Below are 13,352 nucleotides of genomic sequence, written 5' to 3' on the forward strand. Positions count from 1 at the left end.
CCAGAGGAAAATAATTCCCCCAGACCAGGTAAGTCCTCAGTTCACAGCACTAAACCTGTGTTCTAAACAGGAGATCAGACTGTGTGTCCTCTTACCTGGCTTGAATTTTGATCTGCAGCTTTTTATTCACTTGATGCAACTAAGGCAAGAGGTGAAGTCTCAAAATGGCACCAAATTAATTATGAAGTACGTGTAAGAAACAAGACAACATTGGACTAGAAAGTTAGTTGAAGAAATAGGACTTTATTCCAGATACTAGTAACATGGTATTAACTTTGGTTTTTTAAAACAATTGGTTAAAACTGGTACTTCAGACTAAATTAAGGATTCTGTGGAGCTTTTAGGTCCAAGCTAAGAATATATAGACTTTTATGAGTATTTATTTTCTGAAACAAATATAAACACAAAATTGCCATAATCCTTGACAGTTTTATTCCTTATCATTAGTCTGAGGTATACTAACAAATCTCCCTCTAGGAATGTATGAATACCACACTAGTCAGCATTGTTCTGCTCAAAACTCACTTATTTAAAAAAGTGTTTCTATTTTGCACTTTTATAGGAGAAACTATTTTTTCTGCATATGAACTTAAATAGTGTAATTTATATGCTCCTGCAAGATGAAAACTGTAGGGAAGGTTTTGAAGCACAGTTCTTTCCCAACAAACACAAGCATGCTATTGAACATTAAAATGAAAGAGGAAAACATACCTGAATGGTTCTAGATCAATGGGAGATGGTAAAAAGTGAGTGCTGACAAAATCTGCAGGACTGCAGCTGGAAATCCCCATGCTGGGAACCTGGGAAGGAAAGAAAATTGCTCTATACTCACACACATACAGGAAGAGGGGAGGAAGGGAATGGAGTCTGGTGGCGTTTGTTGCAAATGTTCAAAAATTTCAGCGCTAAAATTTCAGCCTGCAGGAAGCCAGAGCAGACTGACAACCTGCTGATCCCTGCCATGGAGACGGTGCTGCTGTCCTGCTCTGCCTCCACACTGAACTCATCAGTCTCCAGATGGATGATTCTGCCCCTGATCCAGCCAAAGCACACGAGGTTTCTTCTGCTGAGTTGTATTGCTGGTAGTAGCTGACTGTGCCACAGGCAGAGCCCAGTGACCTGTGGGGTCAGCAGCTTTGCTGACTCCAGTATCTTTAGGGCTTTCATCCATCCCACCCTGGCAGAATGCTGAAGCACTTGCCATTTGCAGGCCTTGCCAAGCACACAGAGTTGTAATGGGGCAGTTGCACACACCAAACCGTGATGAGGTCTCACATAAACCAGCCTTCAAGGCACTGCCTGAGCCACTGCCATCTCCTCTGCTGCGGGGCCAGGGTGCCCAGGGAAGTGCCACAGAGACCAAAGCAAACAGCTCAGCAGATCCCTTCTACCAATTAAATCAGGGAGGAATAAACCACTTCTATGAGACACAGAGTAAGTAACTGGAAAATTAAACATGGATGTTACTGAAGAAAACCACTAAAAAGCCATTAAAGATAGAAAGGAGTAAAAAGCAGTTCCTGGGGAGAGGGCTGGGGTATCACCTCCAGTTTTGGTGTATTGGCCTCGTTCCTGCAAGGTGTTTTTTAACAGAAAGGAAACAACTCGCCCATGGGCTGTCCCACCCAGCACCACTGCACTCCCCCTACAGAGGGGTCAGCTCCCTGAGCCCCACAACCCCCAGCTCTGCTCCCTCCCTCTGTCCCAGGCAAACCTTACTTTAGGCTAAAGGCCAGCTGTGTCTGCCCACAGCACTCACAGAAATCCACTCGGCCTCAAAAGGATCACAACACATCGCCAGGGAAAGGAAAAACCAAACACATGTCACGTAACCAAGTGTTGCCAACTTCAGCTTTAATAATGGAACCATCACTTTTTTGCCATTTCAGTAATAACTTTAAGGGGAATAAAAACTTCCCTACAAAAATAAAACTAAGCTTGTTAAAATTATAAATAGTTTAAATGTTTGTATTTAAAGACATATATTTTAATGTTTCCCTGCATTCCCCCTCCCTCATCATTTAGTCATTCTGGTACCATCATATAATGACAAGAAAACAGTTTTGCAACAAAAGCTCTGACAGTTCAATTTGATGCTAAAATTAAAAAAAGATAAAACTGACCAGGCATGACCATTTCTTTTAAATTAAAGCTGCTGTAACTGCCAGTGTGTAGAACAAAAAAGAAGAAAATTAACTCCACACATGACATCTTAAAATAATTAACTGTGGACTAAGACAAAATTAAAATAAAAGTTTATTTTGGTCCCCCACCCCCTTCCCCTTCACCCCAAATCAAGACTCATAGTGCATACAACACTGATTGAGGTTTCTGGCTAAAGTAAATGAAGATGTGCCTACTTAAAAAGACTGATAGTTTAGTTCAAGTAAAACCAAAATTCACATATTTCTATACTCAACTTTAAAACTCAAACAGTGTTTAAATCTGAGCAACAAATGGTTCAATATTGACAGCGGTTATGCAATGATTACATAGCTATGGGCAGAAACAAAAATTAAGATGTTAACAGAATACCCACCAACACACTGCTGCGTTCCTAGAAAAACAAATTGTAACAAAAACAAAAGCATTCCCTGAACCATTATAAAGTGTCTCACTTGAGGATAATGTTACTAACTCACACATGCACTACAATGTTACATGTGAAATTAAAAAAACAAACAAGATACGCCTTAGATATAGTTAGTCCTACTCTTAATTTCTCTTAAGTCTTTAAAACATTATGATTGTCTCATAAGCTTGCAAATTCTTTTTACTTAAAAACCTTGTGAAGAGTTTTAAAAAGAATCTTACTAAGTAAAGGAAACAAAGGCACAATTACATAAAATTAAGGGGAAGAACAGAAGCATCTTGGAGTTTCACACAGTATCCATTAGATGTCACCAAAGTTTTAACAATTCCTTGGGAATTTAAAATGAACACATTAAGAACAGAGGGGGAAAAAACCCCACCACAACTTCTGCTGCTCTTCGATCCTGAGCACTCCTCCACTCCCCCACCCCCCAGGACATAACTCATTTCCTCTCTGGCATGATAATGACTACAATATCAGTCACTCAAATCTGCCTCATGCTTCCATGCTTCTATTGCACACCCACTTCTTTGGTTTCTTTTGAACATGCTTTTTTTTTTAGATAAATAACTCTGAAAGAACAACTATATTTACACTAAAGTAAAAAGTTTTCTTGCTACATTTTTCCTACTTTTAAATCAAGTAAATCAGCAGTCCGCAGAATTTGGTAATCAGTTTTTCAATTAAGAGTTTGAAAACCATAAGGAAAAAGTTTTGTCTTATTAAAAGCAAGAGTTACTAAGCTCAGTCACCAAAACAGACAATAAATGTTAATGTTCTGCTGGGCTGGAAATATGAATAAAAAAATTCTACTTTCTTTGCCTGACTGAGCTTTTAACAAAGAAAGAAGCAGAGGAAGCTATTTCTGTCTTTCAGATATGGTAATTCAAGATTATCCAGCCTAAAAATGGATCACTGGGCCAGAGGAAAGACCTGACTTACAATAAAAATCAAATGCATCTGTAGTTGTAGCTTATGTCTGCACCCTCGCTAGACAGGTATTTCTCACAGAGTTATCTGAGACATGGACCACTTTTCAGAATTCAAGTAAGCAGCTTTTTAGGTTTGCCACACTTTTCAAACCCTGACTATGCCTTTATGGAATCAGCTTCTCCAAAAGGGACCTGTATGTGCAGCTCCATTTCCATTCTTACTTAGCTTTTGCTTCTCGTTCCTTCCCACTATTTCTATTATCTTTATTTCTTTTCCAGTGTGGATTTACACAGTTAAAAACCATAAAACTTATTCACAATATTAAAACATACTAAAACTTTAACCTTGTAGAATTAGTATTTCAACTTTCCTCTGTGTAAATACTATTTTCATTTAAAACCTCCTGTCAGCTATTAGAGTTCTTCTCCCCCAACTCTTACCTTCTTTTCAACCTTCTCTTTACTTTCTTCACAAAGACCACTTAAAAGCTTTCCACAATTTCACAGTACAAACCACAGGATCTCGTAAGCTTTCCACCTATAACAGTTCTCTCACAAATTATACAGTAACTATTCAAAAACAGAAAGGTAGTGCAAATCAATTTCATCTCTAAGATAGTGCTCTAATTCTCATCCAAATGGCTTTAATAATATTTTTTAACCCATCAATTTGCACATCCTTACTTGTAAAGATACCATTAAGCAAAGAAGAAAAAAAAAAGGTATTTCATAGCATCCTAGGAAATTGCTTACAGTTTCACAGCTTGCACCAAGATAACTTGGGAAACTCTCTAGGCACACAGAGGGTTGCAAACTGATGTACAAACATGCAGAATCCCTTACTTGTGGGTGCAAGATGCTAAGTGACCTGGCTTATGGAACTAAGTCTACCCTGGCATCACAAAACAGTCTTCTGAATAAAGAGAACTACTCTCTGCTGCTCTTTGTACTTGGGTTTGGCATGCTCTATTGACGTTTGGTAGCGCGTTTTCCTGAGTGTCCTTTGGCCCCTTTTTAGCCAGGCTTCAGCACCCCCCGAAGGGCTTCTTCAAGCTTGCCCCTGTAAGCTGCATAGCGGTTCTTCAAGAGCTGCAGTTGGTCACTTTCCTCTTTGTCCAGTATGCGCAAGAAGTTTTGCAGTTCAGGAATACTAAAGGCTTCCCACTGGAAGGGCAAAGAGTGCAAAGAATGGATGAGATCAACAGAAAATTCATACATCTTTTATATAAGCAGTATTTCCAAACAAAACCTCAGACACTGTAGACAATTTCCAACTGAAACAGTATCAGGCACCTTCCTCGCAAATCTTAGAGCATCTGACAATATTTTACTCTTTCAATTAGTTTTTTTCTTCTGCAAGTACAACAGGTCAATCTAACCACAAATGAAATGTTTACAAAAGGCACAAAGGAAATTACCAGGGGAAAAAAGTCTGCTTCCAGAAAATGATCTGCCCGCTCAGCACAGCTCAAACAGAAGCCCACTCATCCACGAGGTTACACAAACACTGGCCCAGGAGGGTGTGTGTGACCTACCATGACTTCTCCAGTTTCATGCTCGCGCAGAACAAAGCTGAGCATTTCTGTTTTGGGGCCTGCCACCAAGCGCAGGTAGAGGGGATGTTCTCTGTCTGACAGCTTGCAAGTATAAACTGCAGGAGAAGGAAACCACAGTCATTATCATCTTTACCAACAATGATTCTAACACCTGGAATGACTAACACTAGCTAATGCTAAAAAAATTTCAGAAAGATGCATGTGTAGCCAAAATTTACACACTGTTTATCTATCAGTCTACATACTGGTTTTGAGCAGTGAGTTTTAGGGAGGAGCTGAGCAGGTGACTGATGGTGTCAGTGCAACACTGCATTTGCACAGGAATGAAATGGCCTCCAGTCAACACAGTACATGGAAGGCAAGGGGGGAAAATAACCCACAAGAAAAAAACACAACACATAGATCTCTTGCTCTATCTAAGCATTTATGACATCAGAGCTGTGTATTCACCGCTCTGATTTAAGTTTTCCACTTAAAATTTCACACACGAAGTCTAAAAGACAACTCTGCTTATCTGACAGTCAGAAACATCTGAACTACTGAAACTCTTCTCAATGTCCACTGAAGGAAGGCAGATTCTAAGCGCAAGAACACAACATTGGCAAAATGCACCTTTCCCTAAAAAACCCCTTTTCCATCTTCTGGTATTCCCATCACAACTTGCAACAAACTCCTAATAGCAGCCAGTGCCCAGGGCCAGCCATGTGAGCACAACACATGTGCCCATGGTTGTCGCCTCGAGAGCGGCCTGCCAGTGCCAGTACCTCATGCATCACAGACACCATGGCTTATCTGTTTGAAAACCTGGCCTGTAACTTCATCTCACAACTCTGCAGTGTATCAGGCCAGCTGAAATTTAAGACCTGATAAGGGCACGAAATAAAACAAAATGGACTGCAAAGCACAGGAGATCTGTGTAATGTTTTAGCAGGTGACTTTGTCTTGGATGAATTATCCTGAAATACTCCCAGTCTTTTACAATCTTACCATGCTACTTTATATATGGAAAAAAAGACAAGGTAGGAAGACTATTACCCCATTTATCTGACTTCTTCCACCTTGCTAATTTCAAGTATTACTATAGCACAACTCCCTCCCCAAACCCTTCCATTACCAAAATGCCTCAAGCTCAGTTTATACCTTGATCTTCCTTGTGACAGCGTTTATAAAGTGCAAACTTAGCAGGGTTGTCAGCCACAAAGAACTTCTTGAGCAAGGCCTCGATAACTTCCCGCACAGTGTTGGTGCTGCTGATGTGGAGGGTGTTCACACAGCCATCTGGCAGGTAGAAAGCAGTTTCCTGGCTGCTGGGAGCACACCTGCCCTGGCTCTGGGAGGACTGCACAGTGATGGGTCTGCACAGCTCCATCTGCACCTTGATGAAGCCAGTGTAAATCCCATTGGCGTTCTGCAACGAAGGAAAGGCCTGGACTGTTAAAATCATCAGCAGTGACCACGTGTGACACAGCAGTGCAGCAGGCACATGAAAATGCTCACGGTGAGCACTATTTAAATACCACTGCAATACACGACATCTCACAGGAAAGGCATTGCTTTCATAATTCAGACAGTTTTCTTTCTGGTATACCTTCTGAATATAAATTTTTCTTATTAATAACTACTGAGTATTAATTTTTTCTTAATAATAACTGCTGAATTCTAAGTATATTAGGATTCATCAAACAAAAGGTACACACACCAGAGATAAGTTTTCACTTTAGGAGAGGACTATGAAGTGAAAAAGATCACTAATACCCATCTTTAGCTACAGATTTCGTGCAGAAATACAGAAATCATCTCCTACATTTTAGCTGTCTTTGTCAACTTAGTCTGAGGCATTTAGATGGTCAAATCATGTTGAAAAAGCCCTAACCAACAGAAAAAAAACAAACCCCAAAAAACTCACAAGAAAATAAACAAAAAAACAAACAAAACCCCCAAAACTCAAACAATCAAACAAAAATCCCAAAAATTCAAACAAACAAAACCAAAAAAACCCCAATAAACAACAAAAAAACCCAGGCAAAACCCCAGAATAAATGCCAATCCAATTAACATCTGAAAATGTTTATTTCAGTTGCTCTTGAAAGACAAAATAGCAAAGCCAATCAAACATTACTGAGCTAGAAAAATTTTGACAATCTAGTTTTAGGCATAAGTCCCGATCCACATGCAAACACATAACAAAGATCTTTTTAGTACATAGTCATACTTATATGGTTTAGGATATAATGGAATTTCACAATTTCCACATACACCCACAGGAATATGTCATGTATTAGAAAATCTGGACAGCCTAACAACTGAATAACAGATTGCTAAGCAGATAGATGTGAATTTTGTTAGTATGGTCTTGAGTAGACCGAACTGAATATTAAACCTGGTTCACAATCCTTGGAAATGAGAAGCCTTATGTATTCCAGTTTGTAATTTCTATGGTTTTTGGGGGAAAAAAGTCTCTTCATGCTGAAAACCTGTATGACTACTCTGAAAGTTAAGTATCCTATAATAAATATTGCATGTTTTAACTTTTATCACTGCTTGAGCATCCTTATCAAAGAAATCTGACAAAAATTTATCTGCAAAAACAAGAAAAATATACCTTCATTTTTACCATATGAGCGTTTTCAGAATTTGTAAGAAAATTTTGACAAATGTACAGCTTAGTGTCAGCTGACAGTTTACCTTAAACACAGGTACATCAGTTTGTTTTTACAACACTTTGTTTTGATCCATTAAAAGAGCTACAGGGATAAAAAGCATTTCAGACATGAGATTTTAATTTGTCAGTCTAAGGAAAAGTCTCTTAGAAAACCATATAAACAGAGAGAGTTTCATATGTAAGACGCTGAGAATAAAACAATTCACAATGCACTACAAAGCTACAACTCAACATTAAAAATTACAGGAATTCCATGCAAAACTTACCAAGGTCATCTTTAATTTATCAGTGACAGATGAATTATAGCTTTGTATCTTCTCTTTAACTTCTTCTTTACTGAGATAAACATGAGGTTCTCTCTCCTTCTGAACATCCTTCAAAAACAAGACAGCAGTTTTAAAACACGGTATAAAATAAATTATTTTATGATTCTGGATACAAACATTCTTAGTCCAAATGGTAATTATTCCACAGAGGCTCAACATAACAGTAATTAGCTGTGCAGCAACAGCAAGGATTAACACATTAAGCAAATCAAACAGAACACTGGGACTGAAGGGAGATGGCAGGGAGATAGTTTAATCATCACACCCAAAGCCACCTGTGCCCTTTTGCTGCCAACTGTTTTCCTTCAAATATTTTGCAGCAGTATGCAAGAGAGCTCAGCTCAGCTTATGGCTTGATTTTCTCACATCAATGCTATGCCATCCTGTAAAGAACACTTAAAATTTTCATTAACTATTACTTGGGGCACAGATAGGTATTTCTGAACAAACAAGGAGCACATCTGAAAATAGCAGCACGTCCTAGCAAGAAACCCCAACGATCCCAGTGTGTGCCAACAACACGACAGCATCCCTGCATTCCAATGTGACAGACAGGATGTTACATACAGGGTCACTGCCTACTGCATAATCCATCAGAAGTAACTCTCTAGATACATAATGTTACACCAATTGCATGGGCTTTTCTTCCCATGGGGGAGGCCCTATTAAGATTTTTCAACTGTTGCTTTTACAAGGTTGCTGTGGATTTCACGTGTGGCAGTAAAAGAAGACCCTGGAATTGTATTTTTTCCAAACAAACATTTGTTCCCAATCTGTATTCCCGCAGCAGCAAACCAGTGTTATAAATACACTCCAGTTTCTACCACTAGCACAAATGCCATATATAGTATGAAAGAGTTTTAGCTCTCAGCTTTGATGATTTAAGGCTTCAATTAGAAAAGGGAGAAGCTTTGAGGAGCCTCGATGCTTTCAGAGAACACCTGAGCACATTCACTCTACAGACAAACCAAGTCACAGTTCCACCTGTCCTCCCAAACACATTCCAGTGTAATGTATCCTGAGGAAGGGCTTCCCTGACTTGAGTGGCCTGTTCAGAATCCCACTCTATTGGACACCACTCAGCACAACTCAGCACACATCTTTGCAGGCACTTCAGTTTGCCAGACACTACCCCAAAGATGAGCACATCTGCTGTGGCATTGTAAGGTTCCACTTGCCAGAAAGAATCTGCTGAACTTTTTCTGTCTCCTAATTTAAAATCAACTATTTTTAGCTCTTTTAGGCTTAGTTTTGCTTTTTCTATATGGCATTTCACTAAATGACATGCTGGAGCAGACTTTTTTTCCCATGGCTATAAAAAGAAAGGTGTGGTCTGAATGGAGAACTTGAAGCCAGAAACCTTGAATTCTGATCTGGGCTCAGATACTGGTTTCCTACATAACACTGAGAACATACCTTTATTTCAAGATCAGGAAACTGAGGCAAAAAAGGAACACCAGTGAAAGACAACTCTGCCATTAGTTCCTTAAGCACAATTCTAAGATTGTGTAGCATTTTGCAAAGCTGACAGACCCCACCTACTATATTACAAATACCCAACCCAATTACTGAACATTTTCAGAATTCAAGTCTCTATTCTCCCAAGAGAAATGAAGCCTTCTTGCCCTTCTGTTTTCCATCTGCCCCAAACTGCCCCAAATTATAAAGAAAGACAGCTTAATTTAAACTGCCCACTTCATCTCCCCAAAGGCTCCTTCAGCTTTATAGTGTTCAATCTGGGGGCAAACAAAAGAGGCACAAAGGAAAAGAAGTGGATACTAAAGGGACAGGAAACAGTCTGCAAGCCTCTATCTGACATCTATGTGACACATTCCAAGAACCCAAGCTTTAACTTGCAACATTCCCTGTCAGGGTAAGTGCAGACAAACTCCTTCACAGGCATACCAGCCAAGACTCACCTCAGAGACAAGCATTCATACCTCTCCAATCTACTAACAATATTGATACTGAAATTCCAATACCAGACACCTCAGCTTTAATGCTTATTATTAATTCATTTCTGATTGTTCAAGCAGGTACCTATCCTGTTGGAACTGTCACCATGATTACTGAAGTCACCCACAACATCCGCTATTATTAAGCAAAAAACACTAACTAGGAAAGAGGAAAAAAACTCACCTTTCCTATGTTGAAATATCAACCTTTGTTTAAAAAAAATCAATAAACAAATAAACAACCACTCCACATTAACTTCTGTCCACCTCGAAGTTTAATTCCACAAAAAAGACCTTTAATAAATGTAGATGACAAAAAGAACCTATTGCCTTTAATGGCAATGGCACAGGGTAAAGTTCACAGGGCTGACATCTAGGAAATTATCTGCATGCATTATTAAGAAGAAAAAAAAGGACAGGGGAAAAAAACTTGGTGAATTGGTGGGTATGAATAGACAGTAAGAAACTTTGTCCTATTTTCACATAGGAGAGTTTTCATACTGCTCTCCCAAAATGACAGAAGTTTGATCTGGTTAGAAAAGACACCAGCCCACGAGGTCACTCTAATCCTGGGGATTGCCATGGAAGTAAGCATGACAAGCAGAATCCAAGCCCAGCACCCAAGCCAGCTGATTTCCCACAGACTTGCCCTGGTGATGCTCTTGCAGTCAGCCTTCCCAGGTGTAGCTCCACTACAGAGCTGTGGGCCACACTGGGACAGCTGTCATCCATCAAATGAGTTAAACATGATTCCATACTTGAACATGCCACAGGAATTTCTGCCTTCTTGCACTAGCATTAGAGGCCAGACAGTTTTGGCAAAGCTTAATTAAGCCCACAAAAAACACATCTGTGTGTTTATGCAAAAGTGGGGATTACCTCCTTTTGTAGTGAGCACTCTGCCAACAAATGTACCTCTAACTCATTTCCCAAACAACCAAAGCCTGGGCCTTAATTAATTTCAACAGCATGTAGTACATAGCAAATCTCTGAACTGAATACAAAGAGGACTACGGGGATTAAATCAGACAAAGGGACCCAAAATTATTCAATAAAAATAAAATACATCATAGGCAGAAATGCTGTTTACAGTCATTTTCACCCTTCTCCTCCATCTTTCACTATCAAGACCACAGGCAGTGAAAAGTGAAGATGTGTCCCAGGAGACGAAGTAACTTGATGCCACTGGAAACCTAAGACCAAGATCTTCATGAATTAATCTGGTGATACCAGCCTGCACCCAAACAAAAAGCTCAGAACACTCCAACTACTCATTCATCAGGGTACAACTTCAACCAAGCAAACAAAACCTCCTCACTAGCTACACACCAGGACTTAGAGAGAATCACATTGCTGTCACACAAACTGCAGAGACACTAAATCCCACATGACTGCTGCCAACAGAAAACCAACAAAGGAGCAACTCACTGGGTTTATTATGAACAAGAAAACCTCAGCCCACCCATAATTCACTGGGTCAGCTGCTCTCACTGAATGTCATTAAGCAGAACACACAGATTTGAGGCACCTGTGTCTTTTAATTTTCCTAATTATACTTAGCCAACATGCAAAGAGAAGCTAACAAGCTGTTATACCGGCGTTTTTTCCCTGGCTTTCCCCCCAACTTTCCTGGGGATCAATTGCTCTCAGCATACAATGGTACCTAAATTTTGCCATACAGCTTTGCCAGCCACATTAGAAGTTAAAATAAGTAAGTCTTCTTTGACCAGCATACTTAGGAAGACTTGACAAACTCATTTCCCACAGGAAACAGCAGGTCCTTCATAACAGGACCCACTAAAAGAAAAGCTGTCCCCTGCTAACTCTGCTTCTGTCTAGCAGTTCAAATTCCACCTGGTTATCTTGGCAAGTAAATTTATTACCTGTGATGACCTTGAGTCATCCAATACAACAGCAGTACTTCATTCATCTCTACCATGCTTTACAATGTGCTTCTGACATCCTGCTCTTGAAATGGCTACCAAATGGTTGAAGCCACACCTGGCTCAGGGAAAGCAATTGCTCCAAAGGCAGCTGTTTTAAACAAAGGAGCAAGAGCATTTTGGAGGTCAGACTGGGCACAGCTTCTCAAAGCTGGTGCACTGCTCAGGCACAAGGGGAGCGTGAATAATCTCCAGGCTGATTCATCTCTGGCTCCCTACAAGACACCCAGCACACACCCCACAACAGTGCAGGGAATTAGGAAACTGCCTTTCTTCAAAAGTCAGGCCTGATGATGAGTTTCCTAACCACAGATCCTTGTATATGTCACAGCAGCAGAGGGAAGTATGAGCACAACCAGCAGAGCAGTTCACACTGTGTCTTCTTCCATCAGCCAAGACCTAGATGTTGCCAGGCTTAACAATATCACTTCTGGGTGCTAATGCTCAAAAAAGGAACTTTCTCTATAAAACAATGCACAAACAATTCAATGCTATTTTTAGTAAAAATTAAATAAAATATATAGAACAGAACCTGAGCTAGTTCTCTTCCATCACTTAACCAAGCTATATTCTCAGTAATGTCTGCCACATCAACACCTGTTTCTCCTCCCAGCCCAATTAAATGTTTTCCTCATCAGAGCTCCTGGTCTCCTTCCACTCCCTGATGCTAATGTGATCTTGCCACTTCCTCAGACCAGCACAGATGGGAAAAAACAAAGACTGGTCTCAAAGACACAGTGGAACACATCAGAACTCATGCAAATTATATATTTGGGTCTAAACCACTAATTTTCTAGTCTGAGCTATTAATTTTTAAGAAATTTTTTCTGTCCTTCACAACACCTACAGTGCACACCACTGGCAGCCATTTGTATTAAAGCGATTTCTCTGATCAACCAAAGCAACATTTCATTCTCAAACAGAATTCCTAAGCAACAGCTGCCACTAAGAGGGAAATGAGGCAACTGCTTTCATTTTCCCAAGGGGAATAGCTGGTCTTTCATTAGAGCTCATGATGCAATGCCTCTTCACAGTTGAGCTTCCTCACAAGAGCAGAAAATGTTTTTTCTTTATCATCTGCACCCCCCATGCTCATCTCATTTATTGTAGCACAGATGTTTAGAGAAGCAGCACTCTCTTTGTAACATTTATGCTGAGTGCAAAGCCCTAGATGAGACTAGCTCAGCATGAATCCTCAAGAAACACAACTAAAACTGCACAAATTACAATTAAAGTGAACTGCAAATCAACTTGTGGTCCCAAAAAAGAAGAATCACATCACATCAGTGGCTTTATAGAAGTCTAAGTCTCACAGCTGCTGCCAACCCCTAGTCCTGCATGCAGTAAAAAAGCACTAATAAACTCAACAGCTACTGGCTCCTATG

General features: G+C 39.9%; 1 protein-coding gene across 3 annotated transcripts in view; it reads right to left on the reverse strand.

Moving 5' to 3' along the window:
* Nucleotides 1-1,837: 1,837 nt before the first annotated feature.
* Nucleotides 1,838-13,352, reverse strand: part of RASSF3 (Ras association domain family member 3) — a 106,057-nt gene continuing 94,542 nt past the window's right edge. For all 3 annotated transcript variants that reach the window (XM_077178870.1, XM_077178871.1, XM_077178869.1), the window contains 4 exons: nucleotides 8,010-8,117; nucleotides 6,222-6,489; nucleotides 5,061-5,176; nucleotides 1,838-4,689 (listed from right to left, as the gene is read on the reverse strand). In XM_077178870.1, coding sequence (XP_077034985.1) covers nucleotides 4,540-4,689; nucleotides 5,061-5,176; nucleotides 6,222-6,489; nucleotides 8,010-8,117 — 642 coding nt within the window. In that variant the 3' untranslated portion in view covers nucleotides 1,838-4,539. The remainder of the gene's footprint in view (nucleotides 4,690-5,060; nucleotides 5,177-6,221; nucleotides 6,490-8,009; nucleotides 8,118-13,352) is intronic.

The sequence above is a fragment of the Agelaius phoeniceus genome, chromosome 5 (assembly GCF_051311805.1).
Source record: "Agelaius phoeniceus isolate bAgePho1 chromosome 5, bAgePho1.hap1, whole genome shotgun sequence".
Classification (NCBI taxonomy): domain Eukaryota; kingdom Metazoa; phylum Chordata; class Aves; order Passeriformes; family Icteridae; genus Agelaius; species Agelaius phoeniceus.